The sequence below is a fragment of the Labeo rohita genome, chromosome 17 (genome assembly GCF_022985175.1).
Source record: "Labeo rohita strain BAU-BD-2019 chromosome 17, IGBB_LRoh.1.0, whole genome shotgun sequence".
NCBI classification, from domain to species: domain Eukaryota; kingdom Metazoa; phylum Chordata; class Actinopteri; order Cypriniformes; family Cyprinidae; genus Labeo; species Labeo rohita.
In genome coordinates this window covers 26,382,204-26,409,741 of record NC_066885.1, presented here as the reverse complement: position 1 = coordinate 26,409,741, position 27,538 = coordinate 26,382,204, and the positions used below count along the sequence as shown (strand labels likewise).

The window sequence follows — 27,538 nt, the reverse complement described above, 5'->3', positions numbered from 1 at the left end:
CAGGGAGAAATTATGCTGCTTCTTTTCAGAAGAGAAAAGAAAAGAGACATTCGGAAGGAGATGTGAATAGTTGGATTTTCTGGACTCTAGTGTAGAGATGAGGCTGTAGACAGGGTGTAGGGTGTAGCGTAAAGAGAATACCTGATTTTATCATGTGCTGGGAGCTCTCTGCAGCTGTACTTTAATGACCCGACCTGGGGATACAGCGTGTGCACCTCGTGGCTCTGTGTCTGACACTCATGAAAAAAGCTTGACTGGAGGGCTTAAGTCCTCAAAAACCCATAGTGGGTTTTTTGACAGCTGCTTCAGTGTGTGTGTGCGTGAATGTGTGTCTAATGTCTGTGTTTGTGCGTCTCAAATTCAGTCTCGCTTTGACTGCGTAGCCCCTTTAAACATCCTGAAATGTGACACCCGTTCCTTCTTTATCTGTACGTGGGGATTACCATTCTGTCCAGATAGACACCACTCGCTGTCAGTGTGACGCTGTTTTGATTTATCATGGCTCATCTGAAACCGGAATGCCATGTGCTGCGATATGACTCTGTCATGTCATGGATCCAGCATGGCGTTTTTTGCATTGATAAATGCATGTGTGCGAATTTCATTGAAGCCTTTCTGATGGGCATAAAAACCTGGCCACCAAAGTTGTTTTTTTATCCCACCTGAGCTGTAGAAAAGCTCACATAAAAAGCAGCAGATCAGCTATTGTGTATGATTAGTCATTCTTACAAACTAATTGAAGTTTAAATCATGTCCACATGCATACTTTGTGATATTGAACAATGGAATTGCCATTTCTGTGACAGAACTTACAAACGTAACAATTATTGATTTATGCCAGACACAGAATGCAATTATAGACATAAACGCAATCCTGGAGCATCTGAATAAACAGACGTAAACAACTCAAACAAAACAAACCCTTTTTGCTTTGTTCAGAATCCTTCAACCCTCAAATCAGTTGAAGCTTATGTAATAGTAATCATTCAACCGAATGTCACAGTTCAACAAAGTGCAGACTACAAACAGAATGGATGCTACTTGTTGTACTCCGTCTCATGTGAGTAATCCTTCCATGTGTCAAGGTTTGTGATATATGGTGCTCATATGTCATCCAAGGTATATAAATAGTTGTCCTGTCAGAGTTCTGTTGACACATCACGCACTGGATGGCCTATGCTTCGTGAAAAGATTGTTAATGATGTTTTTTTAGTTGCCAGACATGTATCCAGAGCAAACATGAATCCAGCCATTATGCGCAACTACCGCAACATAGATGACATGCCACACTAAAGCCATGGTTGTCTATTGCTCAATGTGTTGTCAGTGACTAACTCATGATATTCTCTGGGAAATTGCCCAACCTTACCTGAAGCCTTTTAGCGCAATGCCTACATTCAGTACAAGCACTTGACAGATCATATTGATTGTGGGTTTAAGCTACTTAGTTACTCACAGGCCTCAGAGACAAAGAGCGACTCTGGCAAAATAATGAAAACATCTGTGAATGAATGGGCTCCAGTGCAAGAATATTTAACAACTACAAACCAGTATGTTCCTTATCTGTGATAAAGCAATTCCTCACAGACTCCGTGCAAGAATTATGTAACAGCATTTCAAATATCACAACATAGAGTCGATTCATATAATCATGCACTGTTCATCTCAAGCTTGCTATTCCTTCGCTGAGCTTTTGTGTGAACAGCATTGGAGACACAGACTGAAGACTAGTTTCCTGACCTGGCCACTTTCTCGAGAACAGAGTAAGACTTGCCTGTATTGCCTCAAGTCATGGGAGACCATGTCTGGATTGGCAAACTCTACATCTTGCTATGGTTCTGGCTAAGGAATTCACATTTCTTGTGAATCGGTCTAATCTCTACCCATTGAAACCCTATTCATAACTTTAGTACAGCAATGAATGTTCCTCCCTCGTGGTTAATTATGTACTTTATGATAAATGCATGTGAGTAAGTGTTACCTCCTTCTTTTTATATGTGAACTTTGAAACATAATCCGTAAGTGAACTGCCTCTTGCTCCTTGTAAGGACTTGCTCTGTTCCTTCAAGAAGGTGTGATCCTCCATGACCTAGATGTGTAATTCATGGAACTATGTAAGAAGGTCATTTAATTCCATATTATTGAGTTCCAAAGTTTGAAGCAATATCTGTCCTGCTTCTTCTCACCCCAGACACAAGGCATCGTAGGTCAAGGAGAGCAGAGCGAATGGCATTCAGACACAACCATCTCCAGAGTGACCCTGACTCCCTCCAGACAGAGAAGTCCAGTTCAGTTTGGCCAGGCTGTGCCTGCTTCCTCTGATCATCCCACTTCAGCGGCGGCATCCTTTTTCATCAGGTAAGAAAAGACATTTAATGTAGATTACTCAATGGACCCTTAAACATCCTTATGCAGCAAACCATGGTCGCTAACTAGATGCCTCTGGATCTTTACCTTGAGAACTGAGTTCTGAGATTTTGGACTTGGTATGGTGTGGTGTGTCATTGTAGGATGCCATGGCATAGTAGCATACTGGCAACCAGAAGGGTTCCTTCTTTTTTGTGGCCTTTTTCATGCTTCTGAACAGACCGTAGAGAATGACAGGAAAGCGTGGGGTGGAGATTTGGGAATGTGATTGGCAGAGGACCACGAGTCGGGACTTGAACTCAGGTCACCAGAGGTGCAGTGCAACTGTGTCAATGTGCAAACCACTAGGCCAGGGCTTCTCAACTGTGGCCCGTGACATCCATTTAGCTCCAACCTTGATCAAATTCACCTGCCTGTAACTTTCTAGTGATCCTAAAGACCATTGATTTAGAACTAGTTCAGATGCGTTTGATTAGGGTTAGCTGAACTCTGCAGGAAAATGAATCTCACGGGCCAGAGTTGAGAACCCCTTTGCTAGGCTATCAGTGCCCAAAAGGTTCCTTCTTGACCAAGGCACCTAACTCCATGTTGCTCCAGTGTCTTCTAATGTTTACTAGATCACTGCTTCAATTTTAGGACCATACATGCTTGTATCAGTCAGGGTATTAGTTTCTCAATTCCACTGGTTTTATAGAAAAGGGTGGTGGCAGGAATGCTTCTGGAAAACACATTTGACATATTTCTCGAGCCAAGTGACAACACGGGACATTAAAGAGTGATCAGGGGCCTCTCCCTTTGTGGAGAATGACGGCAGCTAAGTTGTTAGATCCGCTTGGGATGTTGCCACCTGCCCAAGCACTTCCGGGTCATTCTGAGACAACGGACAGATGTGACCCCTTGTAGGACAAGGTTAATTTCTGCGGTCTGATTTATAATTGCGCGTCTGTTTTCTTTGGAGTTGATCTCAAAAGAAGCGGATAAGCAGGGAGGCTACTATGTCACAGAAAGAGAACCACGAGGAAGAGAGAGAAAATAGATTTGTTTTTCCCTCTCAATTTAAACTCCTGGGTGGATGAACAGAAGAAGTAGGAAGTTATGTCGGGTACCACCTCTTCTTTCATCCCAAATACTAGTGCCTGCCAGGAATTTTATTGTTATGGTTTGAAATGAGGTCAGTAATAATTTGGACACCCTAGCATTATTGGAATACTGGTTCAGAGTGTGACTGTTTGTTACTAACAGCCACTAATTTATTAAACTGTCATTAAATTAGTAGCCAAAAGCTGAGAATTCAAAGAACTAGATCAGAGATTGCATATGGCAGGGATGATAGAAATTCTCAATATGGCAGCTGTTGTGTGATTTTCCTTGAAGAGACTTGGACTAGCTGCTGTCTAGACATAAGTTTGCGTGTTAGTTTGTGCACATACCTGCATGTTTAAGGTGTGAAACAGGTATAAAATATTAATTGCTGTTTAATTAAAAATCAAGACCATAAAACACTAATAACATGTCTTGCTCCACCTAGCAATTCCACCTCCAGATTCCTTTCCCCTCACAGATGTTTGACTTGATCAGAGTGTGCAGGATAAGAAACGCCAGTGCAACACCTTGCTTTCAGGCATGCCAAAAAATTAATGAAGAGCATCCTCTAAAGGAGTAATTATCAAACTTCTACATTTAAATCAAACGCTGGTAGTGAACATTCAGACCTGCAGTTATTTCACTAGTGTGCATTGGGCCTTTAACCTGCTTGTACAACAAGCAGGAGGCTGGATCCTCTCTTGTAAATGAAATGTTAATTAGATTGCAATTATAATTGCACAGTGGAGAGGAGAGTGGTGAGGGACAAGGTCAATCTGTTTCTAGTGATCCCTTTAGTGTTGTTAACCTTTGATTTCAAATAACTTTCATCCCCCAAAAATGTAGAAATGGATAATCCTTAGAAATGGATAATAGATTCAGTAAGGTACTAGTGCCGTTTAAGTACTTTGGTCTATGAATTGTGTTACCATAGTCCTTTTGTAAGGTATCTTCAGCTCCCATAAGGTGATTTAACTTTCTTTTATTCAGGCTGCACTGTATAAATATCATTGGGCATCTAGCGAGAAAACAAAAGAGCGGATGACGGGTAGATGCACGACTGAGAAGTTGACTTTTCCCTAACCCCCATTCTCGGCATATGCTCCAGAGTGACGGAGCATATGATTAGTGTATTGACATTCTAGCTGGCTCCTGTAATGAATACAGACACAGGACCCAAAAAGCTTCCCAGAGCTACTGGATGCGCTGTCACACTCAACAGCCTGGTGTGCTTTGCTATTCCACCTCGGTGCTCCGTGAGATGAAATGGTTCAAAACAACCCTGAACTGAGCATCATGTACAGGGTCATGTGAGTGAATCATCTGAGCCTTTGCTAGGTGGGAGTTGGGGTAGAACTGATTAAAAGGATATGACTGTTTTAGACAGCCACATGCTCTATTGACTCCAAAGGGATGAGAGAAAGAGAAAGAAAATGAGGTTGAGAGATTTGTCTGTCTAGAGATCAGAGCGGCTGTCCATGTGGGTAAAAAATGTGCAATGAATGGTAAAAGATTTGGTGTGTGTGTATGTTGTACGTGTGGGTGTCAAAAGTTTTGAACGGGAAAGTTCCAAATACAAGCCCTTCATAGGAAGTTTGGTCTAGTGGACCAATTTGTGGGTTTTTTGAACACCTAGTCTTTAATTTAACCATGGTTTTGCTACAAATAAAATCAAAAACCATGTTTAGTGTAGTTAAATCACGGTAACCACAAAATAACCATGGTTTTGATACACTAAGCATAGTTTAACCATGGTATTTGTAGTAAAAGTGTGGTTATACAAATGGTAATCAGTCTGCCAAAAACCATACCACACACTTTTACTATACACTGTAAAAAATTTTCACCAGTTTCAACTTAAAAACTTAAGTTCAGCAGCTGCCTGTCATTTCAACTCACTACAATAAAATAAGTTTAAATGACTTGTACGTTGATTTAACTTATGAGTTGAAATTAGTTGATTGATTTAACTTAAAAATTTAAAGGGAGCTGCTAAACTTAAGTTTTTATGTTGAAACTGGTAAAAACTTTTACAGTGTAATAAAACCAAACCATGGTAAATGTATATATTTATATATATTTGGGATATATTTGCTACTGCAGTATGTTATTGATCAAACAGGATTTTATACATGGTAAATTAGGCTGTTTAACAAAACCTTAAGCTTTAGCTGCAATTTTAGCCTTGAAAAAGAAGGTTCCTCCTGGAATGTAAAATATAATAAACTTTAATTGTATTATTTTAATTAGCTAAAACTTATAGTTCAGAACACAGTATTTACATAATCTCACAGACGTAGCATGTCATTACCTAGCCTGTGCTAGTGTTTCGCCTTGCCTTTTATGTTTATGGATGACAAGACTGCACACAGTGTAAGAAATTTTTACTTGATGGTGAATTTGTGACAAAACAGCTCTCCTCTGAGAGGGTTGTAGCATGCTGATAGCAATGCTGTGTTTTAGCATGCTAATAGTCTAACGTTGTATCAGTCTGTTACCCACTGGAAGTGAGTGGTGCATTATAATGTGACAAGACTTGTCCTATAAAAGTTTTCACTGTCTAGATGTGATGCTTGTTCACATGTGATGTAGACATTGTGTAAAGTTTGAAGTTACGTTAAAATTAATTCCTTTTAAACTGCTGCCACAATGACTGCCCATTCCAAGTTTTCAAGGTGTGTAAATGGAAGTCATATGCTTGTACGTGCATGAATGCAGGTCAGCATTGAGAGGCACAGCTGTTTGGCGGTATGCGGACTTGTAGTGGCATTGAGGACAACACACGGTGAAATGTTTTTTTATGGCCTAGCACTCATTTTCAGTTGCCTGTCCAGGTGAGCTTGAACAGTAATGACTATGATTGGAGTAAACATTCCACCGTAATTACACGTACAACAATTCAGACTGTCACCAGACGAGTTGAGCAGCCAAAGTGCTTTGTTGCACTGGTCTTAGGGAGTAACCATAGAAACAAAGGAAAGTTAATTCATGGCATGTATATGCTGTGTCCGAATAAACGTAATTGCCAACTGAAGATTAAAGTGGGAAAGGGAGGCGTTAGTTCACATGAACTGCAAAAATACATTAATTCTTGTGCCATGTCTGAACTGCTTTCTTGGCACTAGTGTAATTGTTACAACTAGAATAGATGGTACATTTTAACATTTTAAAATTTATTCTCATTAAGCCTGAAGTATAACATCATATAATTTACATCCCAGCAGGCACCTTAATATCAATTTGACGTCAAATATTAGTCAAGACTTAATCAAGATGCTGTAGCAACATTTTAAATTCAGTTTGGACGGCTCTTTCTTCCAGTGAAAACTGGGTGAAAATAGGAAGGTAATCCCACACTGAAATCGGTTTAATGTATATGTAGACCAATATTTTCGACGTTCAGTTAACATCAAATCAACGTTGTCAAATTTTTGATGCCAGTTTGCATATTTGACCAATTTCTTATGTCAGTTTTTATGTCAGTTTGATGTCTTTTCAACATCAGTTGCTCAATTTACTCATCCTCAGGCCATCTAAGATGTAGGTGACTTTTTTCTCAGTGATTCATAAAATGCAGGTCCACGGCTACCATCACTTTGAGAGTCAAAAAAAGCATATATGGGTGACACAAAATTAGAATGGCTCCTGACAATATATACTGAGGTCTTATGAAGTGAAATTACCAGACTGTGCAAGAAACTGAAGATTATTTACTACATTATTACCTGTAATCCATAGCCTCCTGAGCTCATTCACGAAAATCTGGAGTGCAAGCTTTCTGTTTCATAATGTTGTATGCATGGGCACAAACTCACATGTGAGCTGACACTATCTGTTTGTTTACAAGAGAGGATGCCTGAGTTGTATAGTTCATCAAAATGGTACATTTGCTTATCTTGGATGCCTCAACCTAGGGGTGGGGGTGGTTGATATGCCAGTAGACAGGATTAATTGGTAGAAAATTGTCAGCCGGTAGAGATTTTTGACTATCGTCTCTATCGCGGTTACAGGCTCATGTGACGTTGCTGTGCTACATGGTCACGAAAACATAATTTTTACACATTTTTAAGCATTGCGGTTTTGATTTTAAGCCGTTGAAACACAATCAGCAGTGAAAGAGAATTCATTTCTCTATATACGCATGCTGTCTGAGAGGTTGCACGCACATGAAAACGGTGTTCATAGAGCATGTGAGTATTAAATAGAGTTATTTTTGCTGCTTTATAGGCCTTGAACGGTTAATATGCACACTTTTATGTGTAAAAGTGCCCGTCTTTGCACGTATCCCCATAAACACAAGAATTTAGGTCTTGAGTGAAAGCAAACAGCTGAGAAACAAAACACATGTGTAACAGTGCATTGGATCCGGGCAGTTCTTAAATTGACAGCAGTGTAATATTCCTTTGTTAATGTTAATCAAACAACAAATGAGAAAATCTGTCAGTGCTCTTGACTAAATAGCTAATTTAGTCAATTACTAACTGACTACTTGACTACTCAATAACTAAATTACTAATTTACACAGTGAAGAATATGTGTATTGTGAAATATTATTACAATTTAAAAAAAGTGTTCTGTTTCAATATGTTTTATAATGTAATTTATAAGTGTGATGCAAAGATTGTGTTTTATACATTTGATACTTTGTACAATTACTTATACACTTCTTATTTATTTGTGGTACTGTAGTTTATTGATATTTTGTACAATTACTTATACACTTCTTATTTATTTGTTCTATATATATATATATGAGAACAGTCTTCATCTCTTGTGAGTGTACAACATTCAGTAATGCAAAACTGTGTAAAACTTTTTAAATTGGCACCAAACTACTGAATGCACATTTATTTATAGGTCCCCCATTTAGCCTGTATTTTGATTTGCTTTGCATGTGTATGCTTACCAAAGACCACAAAGCTTTGAAGTAACCTTTCATGAGTAACTAACGGTGCATAAGTTAGTAGATATTTAACTATTCTTCCTCTTGTAATGAAAGGTCAGTTGATGTATTTGGGTACTTACCCCTTTATGACTAGCATTGCCCCTAATTCTCACTGTGTGCTACAATTTAAAGTCAATTAGGTACATAAATGCATCAGTTTAATCTCATTGTTTGGAAGATTTGCTTCCTTCTACTGCTGTAGCGGGGCAATAATGATAAAGCATCCCAAGAGTTGTAAACAGGGGGATGCCATTCACCTTTCCACCCACATGCTGTGCCAATTCTAATCAGGACAGTGGTCTCCTGATGGGTGGGACAAGGGGGCGGGGCTCTAATGGAGCCGATGGGATGGTGACATGGGGGATGGTTGGAGAGGTGAGCGAAAGAGGAGAGAGGGATTGTTGAGAGTTCTTGCTCACAGTCACAACAGCACTCAGCTAAGCTGATAACGTCAGCTCCGTATAGGCCACCCATCACAGCGGAGGATTACAGCGAGAAAGATATCCAGAAACAGAGAGGAGGGGCAGAGAGATGAAGAGATAGAGAAAGTACACAGATGTAAAGAGCACAGGAGAAAGAAACAGGCAAATGATCCATGTGGATGGCTGCTTTTTGAGTGACAGCACTAATCCCTGACAGGGACAAATTGGGAAAACAGATTAATGCTGAGTGGTCAGGGCCCTGGAGCGGAGCCGGGCCCTGCTGCGCAGCTGCGTGACGAGAGCCGGGAAACGGGAGGGTTTCGGTCGAGGCTGATAGTGGCAAACATACCAATGTGCAGTTACTTTGAAAATAATGATGCAGTGAGCTGGTAGGCAGTGAGGTGAATCCACACACATGGTGGGCAGATTCGGACTAATGCCCCACACCGACACTCGCAGCTGGAGGGAGAGAAAATCATGGACTGTGGAGGAAAGTAAGGGGAGCGGCACCATGAAACTGAAGTAAGTCAACATGTTAGAGAAACTTGTGTTTTGAGATTAAAAGTTCTGACTTCAGATTATTACTGACTTCAGTCAAAATAGCTGGTTTGAATTGAGAATTGATGGTTGAGAATTGGCAGACAATTGTAAACTTATTTAATTTATTTTAAAAGTGGTAAAAAGCAGTGTTTAAGTAAGTGTTTCACTACAAAAACTTCTGACAACATATCTGAGTGATGAATTAAAGGAACCAATGAATCATTTTTAAACTGGTTCATTGAAACTCTCAGTTTTCCCAAATAAATCTTGCTTTCGTAATGTTAGTTGTTTTAAGAAGTAGCGAATCCTGTGTATTTTGTGAACATTTCATTCTCAATCATTTGCTCATAAATGAACTCCTTGATTGTTGACTTTAGCTGCGGTCGGATCTGTTTTGTTGACAGTTCTGTGTTGAGATGTGCCTTGTTGTTTTACTGTGTATTTACTCTGGCTGAACCTCCAGCTGGTGGTCTCCAGTCCTAATCACGCGGTCAAGCTTGAGTTTGTCTGTAAGTGTGTGTGTGTGTGATGGTTACGGAGCAGCTGAGGCTGGTACTCAAGCAGTGGAGGCTGGGAAGGAGGGGGCCACTCAGGGCAGAATGTCCAGGTGTGAAGAGCCTGCAGTGGGCCGTGAGATGTTCTGCTGTGTGATTTTGGGTGGTGAGGGTGGATGATGGAGGTGTTGATGGATCTATCACTCTAGGCCAGCGGCCCCAGGGATCTACTCAAGCCAAGCCCACTTCCTGTCCTCAGGGGGTTTGGACTGAAGTATTGATGTGTCCAAATGGACTGATCCAGAAACGCTCTCAGGTTTTCTGCATACGGCTCTTTAGATCGTTATCCCACATTATTAGTGCATAATTCACCTTTTTCCTTTTCAATCTACAGTATTGTATTTAGTGTTCTGGTAAATGAATATTGAAAGAAAGAAAGAAAAAAAGAAAGAGAGAAAGAAAAAGAAAGTATATTTTGCACAAAGAAAATTGATTTACAAACAGATTTTAGCATTTTGACATTTTCATGACGATTAGACAAAAATTCTCATTACTTTACTACAATGGACAATTTCTTTAAGTCTCTAATGAATATAGTAAAAAAATGTTTTCAATCAGAGGAAGACTGAACATTCTGTACAATTTAAATGAAATGAGAAAGAAAGAAAAATAGGAAGAGAAGGAATTTTTATATTATGTTGAAGAGAATTAGAGGAGATGTGTTTCATCAAAAGAATGTCCCAAAATATGCTTAATGTTATATTAGGGTTTCAATTCCTTTCAGATTTTGGGGTGAAACATGACCTGAATATGTTCTTGATAGTGCTTTGACTATGTAAAAAGTAAACATAAATACAACTCAAGGGTAGCCTTCAGCTTTCTTGGTGTAGTAAATATACTATATTTCTGAAAACCAGTCATAAGTAGCACAGATATATTTGTAGCAATAGCCAACAATACATTGTATGGGTCAAAATTATCAATTTTACTTTTATGCCAAAAATCATTACGGTATTAAGTAAAGATCATGTTCCATTAAGATATTTTGTAAATTTCCTACCTTAAATATATCAAAACTTAATTTTTGATTTGTAATATGCATTGCTAAGAACTTCATTTGGACAACTTTAAAGGTGATTTTCTCAGTCTTTGTTTTTATTTTTTTGCACCCTCAGATTCCAGATTTTCAAATAGTTGTATCTCAGCCAAATATTGTCCTATCCTAACAAACCATACATCAATGGAAAGCTTTTTAATTCAGCATTCATAAATCATCTCAATTTCAAAACAGTTGACCCTTATATGAAGGTTTTGTGGTCCAGGGTCACATATTAGGCTTTTATGTGATTTTATTTTGTCTGTTGCATTGTTTTTGTTTGTTTTTTAACTAATGTAATTGTTTTATTTCTGATTGTAAGGTGTCCTTGAGTGCCATGAAAGGCGCCTTTAAATAAAATGTATTATTATTATTTATTATTATATTACAATAATATCTGAAGGAGCATGTGACACTAAAGACTGGAGTAGTGATGTTGAACATTCAGATTTGCATGGGTGTAATAAATTCTGTTTTAAAATATATTCAAACAGAAAATAGTTATTGGGACTTCATTTAAAAAATTAAAAATAGTGCTGTTTCCAAACTTTTGACAAGTACTGTGTACATGCTTGCACTTCACACACAGATATACAGAATTTTAAAATATTATAGTAGTTATATTACAATAAAATACTTTGAAGCGGTTTGTTATATTGTGGTCATAGTATTGATGTTTAGTCAGTGGTCCTGTTTCTTCAGTCTTGTCCCCTCCACACCTTTACAAGATTTTGCCACTTAAAATCACTCCTGTGTAACCTGCGACCACCTCTGCTGAATGTCTCCCACCCACTCTCCATTATTCCCCACATCTTTCTGCTTTTTACACACCCCCAGGTTGTGTGAATAACCCCCATTTTGTGAGTCTCTCATCCCAAACAGTTCTCACTGGGGTGATTATCACCTTTGAGAAAACACGAAGAACACTAAAGCTTCTTTGTTTTGTCTGAAAGGAGGCCGACTCACCTTTGAAGCACTTGTGAAACAAATGTACTGTCAGCGTTTTAGCATCACAATGGATTGTGTCTTATACGTCACAACCTTGAAGCTTTCTGCATTTGCTCTACACAAACCCAATTCTGTTAACTGTATGTTCCCAGTCTGTTTAGAAGTGTGGTGACAGCGATTCATTTACAGAATATAGACTACAAGATAACTAAATTTTGTGAAGAGTATTTCCTCATCAAAACATGACCAGTTACATAGACAGCTTTTTACACATCTGTGTTTCTCAGGGTGAAATATTCTCACGATACAACAGCATTCAAAACTCAGTTGACTGGCCAATGGCAAGACATCTGGACCCTATTTACACCTGGTATTGATGTCTAGAGATCAGATCACAAGTGGTCAGCCGAGAAAGAGATGTAGAATATGGTACAAAAGATCGAGGTCCATACAGTTATTTTTAAAAGAAATAAATACTTTTATTGAGCAAGAATGCATCAAATTGGTCAAAAATGCCATTTATAATGTTAGGAAAGATATCAAATTACTCTTTGAATTGAAAGAACCCTGAAAAATTAATTTTAGATATCAGTAATAAGAAAAAATGTTACTTTCTCACCAAAATCAGCATATTAGAATGATTTCAGAAGGATCATGTGACACTGAAGACTGGAGTGATGACTGCTGAAAATTCAGCTTTGCATCACGCTTATAAATTACATTTTAAAACATATTGAAACAGAAAGCAGTTGTTTTAAATTGTAATAATATTTCACATTTTTACTGTTTTTACTGTGTTTTTGGTAAATGCAGCCTTGGTTGGCATGAGAAACGTCTTTTAAAAGCATAAAAAATTAATTATTCCAAACCTTTGACCAATATTGTCCATCACTTTATATGTCCTTGAGCAAGTAGGTGACCCTGGACCCAGTGTTGTCCAGGATGCAGTTATGCATAATTTAGCATTTATTCTGCAGTTGTGACAGTTTGCATCCTTGAACAGATTCAAAAGTGGTTAAGGCAGTGTAAAAGTGTAAAAGGGCTCAAATTAAATTTGAAGTATGGAACAAGGCAGAACAGAAGATACAGAACATGGCATTTTTGGGGACAATTATGCAAAGCAGGCATAGTGTAGCTCCCACCTAAAGCTTTTTCCTGAATAAACAAGGACGTATACCGCAAACAGTTGGTGTTTTTCATGCTTACAGTTGGGGGTCTGTGACAGCTCAGGGAAAAGCATTAAAACTGCTGTGTCAGGAAGACAAGCCAGCCCTCTTGCATACGGTCACCACAGGAAGAGCAGCAGGCATCAGTGAGCCCCCTAGACAGCATGGATCTGCTGATTCATGTGTATGGACTCAATAGACGTGGGGATGTAGAAGAGCTGATGTTTGCTGCAACACTATAGAGGAAATAAATGCTGTCAAATCAGTCAAATTCCAAGTGCCATATGGCCTAGGGGGTCTCTGTATGTCAGTCAGGGAAAAGTGATGTTGTTTGCAGGCCTCTGGATTATTAAATAAATTCACTTTAAAAATAACGGTATTATCTAGTGAAACGATTGATCATTTTCTAACATAAAAACATATATACTTTTTAACCACAAATGCTCATCTTGCACTGGCTCTGTGATGTGCGTCTTCACGTATTACGAAAAATAATGTTTGAAAGGTCATGCACGGTTAGTTCTTCGTATTTCGAATCAAAAAGATAAAGCGATAAACTCATTTTAATCTCATTTTCTCCTCCAATTTTAAAATCATCCGACATTGTCATTTTACCTTTTTTGGTAAAGGGAATTTGACTTTCTTTGCACATTTACTTTATAAACACTGGGTCGGTACTTCTGCCTACATCATGTCGTGACCTTTCTAACATGATTATGTGAAGTGTGTGGTCGGGCTGGTGCAAAACGAGCTTTTGTGGTTAAAAAGTATAACAAATTTTATTGTTTTAAGAAAATTACCTAGCGTTTCACTAGATAAGACCCTTATTCCTCGGCTGGGATCGTGTAGAGCCCTTTGAAGCTACATTGAAACTGAATTTTGACCTTGAACCCATTGGCCACCACTGAAGTCCACTATATGGAGAAAAATCCTGGAATGCTTTCCTCAAGAAGCTTAATTTCTTAGTGACTGCAGACAGAATCCTTTAAAAGTATTTTTTGAACAGAGCTTGTAGTTAATCTCTTGTATATTGTCTGAAAATACATACTTGGGGGTTGGAAATGTATGCTGGTGTTCTGCTCATAATAGAGGTTGTAGCTGCTTTTAGGCTTCCCACGGTTTGGTAGTGTAACAAGGATTGCTTCCTAATTGCTTTAGCTCTGTACGTCACACAGTAAGCATGACAGACAAGTCACCATCACCACCTTATTAGTCATCTCAAAGCTTCCAGTTCTCGAGAATGCTGATTAAACCAAACCCTAAATAACAATTGAAAGCCATTTCACTAGGGAAAACAGTAAATAAGGAAAAAGAGGGAACCGGCGGCTCTTCTAAAGAGGTCTCCGGTTTGCCCGGATTTGTGGAATACAGATCAGATCAACCGAGGTTATTAATTGTGTTAGCAGACCAAGTGGAATATACATTTAAAGGTTTATTACCTATTGTCTTTTCAGACCACAGATGTGGTTGAAGTTGAAAATTCCCATGAGGTCATCTAGCCCGAATATCCTCTGTTGTGGCTGGAGAGAACAAAAGCAGCAGCTCACAATCCCATCACGATCCACCCGGTTAGGCTTTGAGCCTGAGCAGAAAAAAAAAATCTGAAAACAGCGTTATGTCTAATTAGTGTTCAACCTTCCCCTGATTTCCCAGCCCAATACCACCCAAGTGCACAGTTCATACTTATTCATGTAGCATGCTTTACCGCAACTCAAGCAAAATTCCAGACTACTTAATGAGATCCCTGTTGCTTGTCATTACAAACACACTCTACTGATTATACACAACTACTGATTTAAAAAAAAAAAAAAAAAAAAAAAAAAAAAAAAAGTTTTATTGTCAGAGGAGGAGATTCTATACCCTTAATCTCTCTATCGTCGCTTAAGGGTATCTATAATACTTGCAGAATATGTTAGCATTCATATGAGTCTCTATAGCAGCTGCCCAGGTGGTGAAGGAAATTGAAATCTGCCTTCTTTACTCTTGGGTGCTTAGTTTTGCTGCCGGGTTGTTTGCTAATACTTTTCGCCGCCACATAATGGTTAACGCTTTAGGACAACACCCGTTCTGCCTGTGGAATCGCAAACCGTTCAGTGTTAGCTCATAGCATACTAGCTTCCCTGGTGAAAAAAACTGCATATGCTGGTTAGGTATGTTTTGATGCTGGTTTAAGCTCGTCCTTAGCTGGTGTAAGCTGGTCCTTTGCTGGTTTAAGCTGGTCCTTTGCTGGTTTATGCTGGTCATGTTGGTGGTCAAGGACCAGCATAAACCAGCAAAGGACCGGCTTAAACCAGCAAAGGACCAGCATAAACTAGCAAAGGACCAGCTTAAACCAGCATCAAAACATACCTAACCAGCATCCCAGCATCAAAACATACCTACCAGCATATGCTGTTTTTTTCACCAGGGTTAGCTTACACTTGATTAAACGGACAGAATAAATGTTCTGAAAACTAGTCTATAAAAGTCTCAGTGGGTTACATTTTGTCCATATTGCTTCACTGAATAGTAATGTTTACTTTAAAGGAAGTACAATTGTTTTGCCGCTAGCCTGTCTGCTAATGCTTTTTGTTGCCCATGAAAGTTAGCATTTCAGGTGAAATTCGATCAGCCTGTTGAGTTGACCCTTACAAAAATAAACCATGGTTATACTAAAACAAAACAAAACAAAAAGTTTACTGTAGTTAAACCATGGTAATACAAATTCACCATGGTTTTACTACACTAACCATAGTTTAACTATGGTATTTGTAGTAAAACTTCGGTTATACAAATGGTAATCAATATGCAAAAAAACAAAAAACAACAACAAAAAAAAAACATGGTTCATTAACCCTGGTTAATTTTCATAGAGGGAATCTTACATTTTGCAATCTAACTATTCGGTGTTAGCTCAAAGTATGATAGCAAATTTTTTGTTATAATTACATCTACTTACAGAGGCTAGCGAAACTATGCTAACTAGGCATATGTTGACAGCTTGATGTACGTAGCCCATAAAAATGTTCAGGTAAGTGGTCTGTAAAACTAATCTCATTAGCCTGAAATTTTTCAAATTTGGTTTAGTAAAAATTAATGTTTATTTTAAAGGATGTAAAATTGCCTTTGTCGCTAGACTGTCTGCTTTTTGTAGCCCATGACAGTTAGAAAAATTTATCCACCTGTTGAATAGAGTTGACCCTTATGAAAATTAACCATTGTTTTACTACAAATTAAAAAAAAAATGAGAAAAATAAAACATAGTTACTATAGTTAAACCATGGTAACCACAAAATTTTACTACGGTAACCATAGTTATCTATGGTATTTGCAGTACAACTGTGGTTATACAAATGGTAATTAATACACTCAAAACTGTGGTTGCTACGCTTTTACTATAATAAAAACATGGTTAATATTCGTAAGGGGAATCCTATATTTTGCAAGCTAACTATTAGGTGTTAGCTTATAGCATGGTAGCCTAGCCTAGACTTAATTCAGCTGGTAAACCAAATTGGTGTTACAATGGCATCTATATACAGGTGCTAACAAAACCATGCTAACTTGCCATTCCTTCACTTCAGGTAAGTGGTCTAATATCAGTAGCTTGAAATTTCTCAATTGTGGTTCATTGAATATTAATGTTATTTTATGGCATGTAAAATTGTTTTCACAGCACATTGAGGCAGTGAAGGTTTGTGGCAAATGGCGGGGTGGGGTGGAAATGAGAAACCGAGAGAGAGTTTATCTGCTGTTTTTATTTGTTGAAAGCTACTCTGCATGCAGATTGTCTGAAATGGAGTGGATTACAGCCTGTAATCAGTTCATGACCTAGCATGTGAGAGAGCCTGTTGCAGAGAGCTGAGAATCCCATTACTGCTATCTCTCTGTCTCTATTTCAGTATTAAGTTGCTAGTACCCAAAACCTGAATTCCTGCAGTAGCACCAGAGGGCGCTCATAAAAGCTAATGCGTATAGCTGTTATTAATGGACATACTTTGGGTTATTGCTATAACCTATGGGTTTCTTAATGGCATGGTTCTTGGTTTTTGTCCATAGCAAGACTATAAGCTGTGAGAATACGTCACATTGCATGGATTGATTGCATTCCCGCCGTGTAAGAGCACATCTATGCATGCAGTGGTAATGATTATATTGCAGTGTGAAGGTCACCACTGAATGTAATAATCTTCTCATACACTGGTGGCTATATGAAGTCATTTGAATGATGTTAGTCGTCTTGTGAACCCGGTAACTGTAAACTGTCTGATCCTGTATGGTTAGGGGAGCATCCATCTTTCAACGTGAACATTAGTCAATAAAGACTATTGACATATTTATTACATTTTTGGATGGGGGATAAATTGCACAGATGGATGTTCCCTTGGTGTTTACACTGCCTTCTGTCTTTACCTGGATATTTTTGACTAGGATTGTCAGAATCAAGTTGTTAACGTAATAATTTTATTATACGTTTTTTAAACATTAATGCATTGTATCAGTTTGGCATTTAAAAATATTTCTAAAAAATGATTAAAAAAAAACGTTATTTGTGCTGCAGTACACACAATCTCATTTAACAGACCCAACTTATGGCTTAAGTGTTTATAAATCAAACCCAGATGGGGCATTTAACAACTTTAATATAATTAGCATTTTTATATGGTGAAATTGAATTATCATCAAAGCACAAAAAGTGAAATATGCACACTGCAAAACACCATAATTCATAGAAATGTTAATGCAAACAACAGAGGGGGACAGTGGCAAAAGCGTGTCCATAAAATAGATTTTTTTTTCCTCTTATTTTTTATTTTTATTTTTTAATTATAATTTATTAGCATGGGCAATTTGAATTTTTATTCATTATTTTATATGCACTTAATATTAAATAAATATTTTATTTGACTGTCAATCCTTATGTTTACCTAAACTCTCTCTTGCTTCCATATTATTCAGATGAGCCCATGACAACCAAAAGGCAACCTTCATCCCCCAGCCCTCTTTCCGGCACATCTGTTTTTCCTCTGTCCTCTACCCTTTCCCTGGTCACTTTCTTTCTTTCTTTCTTTCCCCTCTTCATCTCCTACCCTGTTGTTCCAGGCCGTCTCTGATTAATCATGCGCAAATATTCCCAGCAGCCACTGGGGTTGTTTGTTGTGATAGCCTCCGAGTGAAAGAGTGCAAATAAATAAGCGTTAGGTGTCCTCCCTGCCAGACAGTGATTAATGAATGAATGCTGAGGTGAGGTATAGCGGTAGGATGCTCTTGTTGTCCCCTTCCCCTATCTACAGGGCTTGGCCACCCTACGTTGCAAAGCTTCTGTTTGTACCTAGTGGGCAAAGTGACCGTAATTTGTAACAGTCAGTTATACACAATTAGTTTTGGGTCTGAAACAGCTAAAACTTGGTAATGACGTAAACATAGTTCAAGGTTCTGGTCAAGAGCATGCCAGGCGTCTAATCGGACCTTGCGGCGTCAGCTAGATTCACCGACTCCTTCCTAAATTGGGTTGCACTTTTTGTAGCGTGTGGAGACAGGATTGTTCCGTTCCACGCACTTGTCCTGTAATTAAATTCCTTTTCCTCAACACCCTTTTAGTGAAACCCGATGCTGCGGGTTGCCTACCTGTAGAACAAATCCCAGCAGTGCAGAGGGAAGAGATAGAGAGATGTATCACGAATGAGATGAAAGTAGATGGTAATCTTTGTAAACAGGGAGAGGGAGTGTGCGAGAGCGACGTGAGTTTTGGTTATCTGTCAGTTTTCTGCTAAAATGGAATTGATCTTCCTTAAACGTTAGCTTGCTGTGCTTTTAAACAAACTCTGGGAGAGCAACCAGTCTACACCTCACATGAATAAAAAGAGAGCATCTTCAAAAAAATATGACAACCCCATTACTATCTTCATTTTGTGGCTTTCCAGAGCTTTACCCCAGGGGCTCAGGATTGAACGCTGCAACTCATTAAATAACAAAAAACCCTGGCTATGTTTATGGCTTCTGTTCTGCCTCCCCACCGTGGCTAAACCACAACAAGCCAAGCCTGGATTAGCTGCACATCCTGTCTCTTCATAGATGCTATTGAGGGGGTAATTCAGGAACAGCAAAAAGACAACAATGCTTGTCTCGTTTACTTGCTTGCCCCCTCTTGAAAATGCTTTGGTGGCCTTTTTTCATGCACTGTAAACAGAATCATGCTTTCTTTTCTTGCTGTTGCTATTATTGAAGGTGGTAGGCTTGACTTTGTGGACATGTTTGCTGGTACTTTGATTTTTATTTTACTGTTTTATGAGCCACAAAACTAGCACAGGAAGCAGGAACTGAAGCGTTAGCACCTAGATGCTAGCCAAGCATGCTAGTGAATGCACAATAGGCCGCAAACCCACAACAAACAGTTAAAACATACAGAATGTTTACTAAACAGACATACTGGTCTTGTAGAGTAGTAGAGGGATTTGTAGAGGGTTAGTTCACCCAAAAATGAAAATTTTGTCATTAATTATTCACCCTCATGTCATTCCAAACCCGTAAGATCTTTGTTCATCTTTGGATAACAAATTTTAGATATTTTTAATTAAATCCGAGAGTTTCGACACTGCGACACTGACTTGTCATCTCTGCAGTAGTGAATGCACCTGTATGCATGTTTCGTATGGATTACATAATCTGAGAATATTTATTTTCTATTTGAATTGGTTCATTTATATGTAGATATTTCGAAGTTTTGTGCTCAAGGTCACATAAAACCGAGACGGCAGAAAGCACATCCTGTTTCTTTCATTATTTTACAAAAGTGCAATCTTTTGTTGTTATTCTGGGTGCATACAATCTGTCATGCAGTAAATGTGCTACTATTCAGCTAGCGACACTTCAATAGTACATATTTTTCTATTTTCTTTAACATTAGATTGAGCAGCCATGTAAAGTTGCTACTACTTACATATTTCAGATGAAAAGCCATTCTTGATAGGTAAGTGTTTGGATGTCCTGCCTGGTGTACTGTATTACCACATAGACCAGCTGTTAACAATCTGTCCATGAAGTGACTTCACCACTTCCTGTGGAATTTTTTTTTCTTCGACTAAGCGACCAAGCTTCTTCTCGTCGACGGTTAGTCGCCTATTAGGGGGGAAGCCCTAGTCCTTACTACCTTTCTGGGCCTTGAACATGGTAGTTGTGTTGCTGTCTATGCAGGGTCAGAAAGCTCCTGGGTTTCATCAAAAATATCTTAATTTGTGTTCTGAAGATAAACGAAGGTCTTACGGGTTTGGAACGACATGAGGGTGAGTAATTATTGACAGAATTTTCATTTTTGGGTGAACTATCACTTTAAATCAAGGCTTTTTAACTTACCAAATATCAGGCTGTGCACACATCAGCAGACTACTAAAGATGAAAATGATCTCATGCAAATTGTCCGTGAGCTGGAGGGGAACACCGACAAGAGAGTATATTTTCATCTTATCCCTAACCAAGAGGTGTCCAATCTTGTTTCTGTAGGGCCTCTGTCCTACAGAGTTTAGGTCCAATCCTAATTAAACACACCTGAACCAGCTAATTAAGGTCTCCAGGATCACTAGGCAGGTGTGTTGGAGCTCAATTCTGGAGCTCAATTCTTGGAAAGTGGCCCTTCAGGAAAAGGTTTGGACACCCCTGCCCTAACCAAACACACCGAACAAGCTTATCAAGATCTTCAGTGCAGGTGTTCAAAATCACTTGCAAATTATAGGCAGGTGGGTTACATTGGGATTAGTACTAAAGTCTGCAGGACACTGGCCCTCCAGGACTGGAGTTGAAGAGCCCTCACTTAATCGAGCCTATGTTGGTTAGCTGGTCTTACCTCATGGATGTCCAAACTTGGTCCTGGAGGGCCAGTGTCCTGCAGTGTTTAGCTCCAACTTGCCTCAGTATACCTGCTTAAAAGTTTGTAGCATGCCTAGGAAGACCTTGATTAGCTGGTTCAGGTGTGTTTAATTAGGGCTGGAGCCAAAATCTGCAGGACCGTGGACCTCTAGGACCAAGTTTGGACACCCTTGTCTTAGTTGGAGGCCTATCTTGGCCAAGCTGATGTTTAGCTGTGTGGCCAGCTGGTCTCATATCCTGACCAGCTGAAAGCTGCCCCAAACCCATCTGGAACCAGTCAATAGTCAGCCTGACCATGCTGGGAGACCAACAAAAATGAGCAATCAGCTTGCTTGGGAACTAATGTTGGAAAAATCATCTCATAATGCATCTCAGGAAGTTGATTTAAGAAAAGTCCAGAGTGTGTAGAGTTTTCAGGCTATTTGCAACAGATTTAAATGTTTTTAAAAGAAATTTGAACAAGTCAGCCAGCCAGTTGGTTTAGAATGTTGCACTGTCCTATTCAAGCAGTGTAAAAGTTCATGAAATTACTTTGTATAAAATAGATAAACGGATTAGCATGCAAATATAAACATAGTCTAAAGAATCACAGTGTTTCCCAGTACAATAATTCTTGGGGATTTTCTTGTCCTTTTTTCTTTTTAATTAGAACATTTTCCATTTAGATTCAGACTGCTTCATTTATTTGGGTCTGGCTGGGGATTTCCATCCTGGGCCCGCCTAGGGAACGAGACAATCCCTAGCTGAGCCCGGCCCGACTCGAGTGATCATTTTTCAATGTGCTACTCTCAGGCTCAAAATGATTTACCTCCATTCAGACAGCCGCTGACTGGCTCCCAGCCAAAATACAAAGACCAGACTGATCACTCGAGCACTCTCGCTATCTACCTTTGAGACAGCTCTCTCTCTTTCTCACTTTCTGGACGTGTTCTGTCTCTCTTCACTCTCAGGAGGTCCTCACCCTCTTTCTTTTTAATTTCCATCTCATTTTCTGATTTTTGGCTCTCTGGTTTTTCACCTCTGTGTCTCGTGCTCAACCTCCCCCTCCCTTCTGTCTCTCCATACATTTCCGTCCCTCACTCTCTACACATTTGATGCAATTTTATGCTTTTTATTCTCCTTCCACCCTGTCCTTTGTCCCTACTTTTCATGATTTTTCACACTGTGTTTTCTGTTTCATGCATCTTTGGATCTTTGGATTATCATTACTATTATTTTTAATCTTCTTGGTACATGTGTTGGAAATGTTAACTGTTTTTAAATGTATTAATTTATTTATATATTAAACAGACAGCATTTTGACATTCTGGCAGTTACCACAGAAAATAATTTCTATAGTTCTTAGTTTCTAATAATAATTCATCATGCTAATTGTATTTAATAACTGACCTGGCCAGTTTTTATAGCATATATTCTCTCCACAAGGGGGACTAAGAAACTCTACAGCGCATCTGATCTCATTTGCGCAATTGCAATATGCAGTAGCATATCTCAATGACTTATGGTTAATTATGAGCTACACTACATTATGATTAGGCTATATTTTACCGTAGTAGCGCAATGAACAGACAAAGCTGCCCTGTGGTGATTTTCGTATTGACATAATGCTCCAATTTTACAGATATCACACAGCATGCTCTCATGTACACTCTGTTTTAATGAGGGATAATGTTACCGGGTGACTGACGCCTCAGGTCATAAGTGCTCGAAGGAAGTGTTTAGTAATGGAGGTTGAGAGCAGCCCCCCTTTCCCGCTGTTTGCAACAAAAGAATCTCAGTACTGTCCATCTAATTATTCCAGTTTATTCTTTTCTTACTTTTGTACTTAGTACCTCCTTTACACTGAGATTTTTGCTTTGCACTACTGTTTTAACCCTCTTCAGCACTAAAGCATAATGTGAGATCGTTTCAGTCAGTGTGCAGCTGTGGACCAACATCACTTAAAACTTTCTCACATACTCTTTCTGGGTTTCATTCTGTCACAACACAGTTTCTTACTTCCGTGGGAAAGAAACTTAAGACTCCCAGTTACTGTACAGCCAACTCCATATGTCTTTGGTTATTTAAAGAAGTCCTGTCTCACATGTCTTATGTTGCATCTATGGCTAGAAGAAACTTTTAAACAGTAGTAAATCAGGTATTACAGTTGAGTTGTTACAGTTACAGTCTGTGTTGTTACTTGAAGGATCCACAGGATTTTTATGTTTAGTGATAGTTGTTCATGAGTCCCTTGTTTGTCCTGAACAGTTAAACTATCCTCTGTTCTTCAGAAAAATCCTTCAGGTCTCACAAATTCTTTGGTTTTTCACTATTTTTGTGTATTTGAACCCAACAATGTCTATATGATTTTTAGATGCATCTTTTCACACCAAGGACAACTAAGGGACTCATATGCAACTATTACATATACAATTACATTATATATGATAATTAGGCAAAATAAGAAAAATGTGCATTTGAACCTTCTGTAATAGTTGCATATGAGTCCCTCAGTTGTCCTCAGTGTGAAAAGATGGATCTCAAAATCATACCGTCATACCGCATTTTTGCAGATTCTGCAATGCGTATGTAAACTTTTGACCTCAACTGTAAGAGAGACATGTTAATGTAAGAAAGTTAATTATTGTAGGCTACATACGTAAAGATAAACATTATTTTGTCAATCCAGACTCTCTTGCTTGTAGTGTGAATGGCTATGTTCAGGAGAATGTCCTTTCTGCTTTTTACCATTGAATAAAAGTAGATATGAACCTGAGACAACTGTGGCTCACTTTCATTGTATGGAAAAGAGCAGCTTGAACGTTCTGCTAAACATCTTCCTTTTACAATAAAGTCATATGTAGTTGTATGAATGAACTTTGGGTGTGTTAATTATTGTCTGACTACTTGAATACTCAACATGCACGTGCAAACTCTCTTACTGTACTGCAAACTGTTGCAATAACTTGATGAATCTTGTCGGACGCTGAAAGCTCTCTCTGTGACTCATGGGTTTCTTCTCTTAGCCTTTTGACCTGATTACTAAATCTTGTTTCAGGCCTGTTGCTGTGTGTGAAAGAGTATGACATCATCTTGCAATGTCCATGAAGTGATGTCACAGTGCCTTAATCATAGGAAGAAGTTAAGCCTTGATTGGCACATTCATTGCTTTAGTAAGTGATAAAGGACTTAATGTACCTTCATTGATAAAACAGAGAAGAGACTATGACCAGTTATACTGAAAATAGTTTTTTATTTTCCCAATATTAATCAATGTACTGGGTATGTTTTGGCTCTGATTTTCAAAATGTATAGAATTGAAGTAGCTGGGGTTGTTTTTTTATTAAATTGGGGTTCATTGCAAATATCATCTACATTGATCCCATAGCATTTTGTGCCATATTTTTAGATTTGTTTGTAGTTTGATAAAAACACATTTGTTTGTTGTAAACAACCTGCTGATCTTACAGTGATGGATGATAGTTGGAGATACAGGTGCGGAAATGTTAGTAATGTAGTCGGATATCACTCACGGTGATCCATAGTGTCCGGAGCTTTGTTATCCTTTGTCAAGAGAAAGAAAAAAGACCTTGTTGCTATAAAAGAAATGTCAAGGATGGTAAATAGGGCCAACATGGCAATTAGCTACAAAGGCTATCTGGCCGAAGAGAAAGACAGGCAGAAATCCTTACTACAAGCTAATGGCTCTACAGGCTAATGACTCAGTCGGCTTGAGGAATTCCTCTTTCTAATTTGACAAAAGCTGAAAGGCAGAGAGGGCTGCCTGCAAAGATTATTGACAACAAGCCAAATGGTTTGGCTCTCACAACAGTAGATAAGCAAGCCAGGCATGATACGTGCATTGGTTCACACATCCACACACTCTCAAAATCCCCTTCCTCAGCCCACAACCCTGTGTCCACACACACTCAAATCCATTCTGATTTCAACAAAAGCTCAAAGCACCTTTTATATCGCTTGACAACCATGTATGCCATTTATTTTAGCCATTTGTACATAGTTTCCATGCTATTCGTTGTGGAGAGTTGGAGAAACTGATTGCTCGTCCATCACTGTTTCTTGAGTACTGGGACAGCATGTAATTATTTATTTAAATAATTTCCATAACTATCACTTTATATCCTTAAATCCTGTCAGGAAAAGAAAAATCCTTTCAAAAAAAGAAAATCTATCTATCTATCTATCTATCTATCTATCTATATATATATATATATATATATAAATGGTTAATTCAAACAAAGATCAAAATACAGAATGGTGTCTATATTTCTTTAATTATTTTATTTTATTTTATTTTCCATTTACTCTTAACATGGACTTGAAATTTTTACAGAAAGTTGTAATGATTTTTTTTCTTGTTCTAAGCTTAAAACTATGTAAAGTTATTATTCATATTTTATTAAGTGTCTCCTTTGTTATAAGCAGTTCAATATTTTATTGCATGCATTCATTGACATTTCTGTATGTTTTTTTTTTAAATAAATAAATGTTTAACTATTGACCGTGAACAGTTTGAGTTTTATTTTATTTTATTTTATTTTATTTTAACAGTGAAACATTTTTTTTTCCAGAGAATTTAAAATTTAATTTTGCTTTTTATCTTACAAATCGGTGCTTTTGTGGGCTGCTCTCAGCAGTTTTTTTTTTTTTTTTCACACCAGAGAGAACATCTTTCCAGCAAGACAGATTTTCCTTTTAAAGCGTTATCAGAGTACATAATTTCAGTCATCTAGTCTGTGCACCTAGGGAGCTTTGATTGTGCCCGTCTCTTGGCTAGCGGTGGGCGGCAGTGGGAGTCTGAGCTCTGTGTTGATATGTAGGGCAGTGTGTTAGGGGGGTGCTGGTGGTGGTGGTGGTGGAGTGCGAGCCGCGCTACAGACCTACAGAAAATGAGTCTCTCACAAACATTCTCTCTCCTTTCTCTGTCTCACTCCTGCTCCTCAGCTCAAATTAGCAGTTTAGGGAATAGATCTCTCTCACATAAAGAGCTTAGACTTGTTCCAGCTGCTGCTTTCCTGCTTTCCCCCCATCTTGCCCTTACCCACAGGCCAAGGGCATCTCTAAGCACCGTATGTGTCTGGAATATGATTTTAAAGTGGTGGTCGCCCATAGATGTTTGATTTTCTGTACACCTGAACACACACTATTCTACGCCACACCTAGCATATGCTGTGTGCTTATTTCACGTCCTCGATAATTAATAGCTTTATCCCACCCGTCAGAGCAATTATGTTTGTCACAATGCAAACACTTAATGAGATTTTCAGCACACACGGAGACACAGGTGCAGGACGTGGACAAACACACTTCCTCGCGCCCTGTATTTTCTTTTGTTAGCGGCGCTCGCTAAGGCTAATTTGAACAAACCCCTAACACTCAGTATTAACCTTTAGCGTGTAGCTCCTCCCATGTTGTTTGTGGTACAGACACGAATGATACCTTAAATTGTGCAGCTTGCTTGTTGAAAAGAAGCGTGCTGTTACTGCTTGTTACTCAAACATCCTAGCGGACAATAAAACAAGCAAAAAAAAAAATCCATAGACTTACACTGAATGAGGCACTTGTTAAATTTTTAAGGCCAGAATATTGAAGAGACTTTAGCCGGTGTCTGAAATGCCCTATAAACCACTTAAAAATGCCCTAACAACCAGACAGAACAGCCTAGCAACCAATTTGTTTATATAAACACACACACACACTGTCAAAAAGCAGTGTTCCAATAAAAAACGGTAATATTTGAATATCCCTAGTGCAAGGTTATTTATTTGTTTATTTATTGTTTGTTTGTTTGTTTGTTTGTTTGTTACCAAATCCAAAGAAAAAGAAAAAGAAAAAGAAACACACATAAAATATGTAAATCAGAGAGACACACACAGATTATGCACTGGGTAAAAACAACAACAACAACAAAAACAAAACAAAACAAAAAACAAAAATGTCCTAAATAAATAAATAAATAAATAATAATAATAATAATAATAATAATTATTATTATTATTATTATTATTATTATTATTATTATTTATTTATTTATTTATGAATATTTGTTTGTTAGTTGTAGAATAACGTATTTATAAACAACACATATTTATAAAATAAATAAAATAAAATAAAATACATATAAAAATGCATAAAAACAAACATAATTTCAGTGGGAAAAATATATAACAACAATTAATAATAGTAATAATAATATATATATATATATATATATATATATATATATATATATAACAACATATAAAATGAAATACATATTTCTTTCTAAGAATTGCTCTGTAAACTAGAACAAACAAACAAACATCATTTCAACAGAAACAAATCATATTAATATACACACACACACACATTATATATATCTATATCTATTTTTTTTAGTGCTAGATTACAGAACAATTCATAGAAAGAAATATGTATATTTTTTTTAAACAAGCATATAAAACACTTCCTCCCTTCCACACACATAAAAAACAAACAAACAAACAAACAAACAACAACAACAACAAAAACACCTAAAACAGATAACACACATATACACATTTCCTCTGGCAAAAATTGTTTTCCAATATTCCCCAAGCAAGGCTTATTTATTTATTTATTTGAAACCAAATTTTCTTTACTTTTTCAAACACACA

General features: G+C 38.0%; 1 protein-coding gene across 4 annotated transcripts in view; it reads left to right on the top strand.

Annotated features, from left to right (window-relative positions):
- Positions 1–27,538, top strand: part of kif26ab (kinesin family member 26Ab) — a 108,012-nt gene that overhangs the window by 55,255 nt on the left and 25,219 nt on the right. For 3 of the 4 annotated variants that reach the window (XM_051133175.1, XM_051133176.1, XM_051133177.1), the window contains exon 4: positions 2,192–2,358. In XM_051133175.1, coding sequence (XP_050989132.1) covers positions 2,192–2,358 — 167 coding nt within the window. Of the gene's footprint in view, positions 1–2,191; positions 2,359–9,263; positions 9,340–27,538 lie in introns of those variants that run through there. The other variant, XM_051133180.1, reaches the window with a different exon arrangement.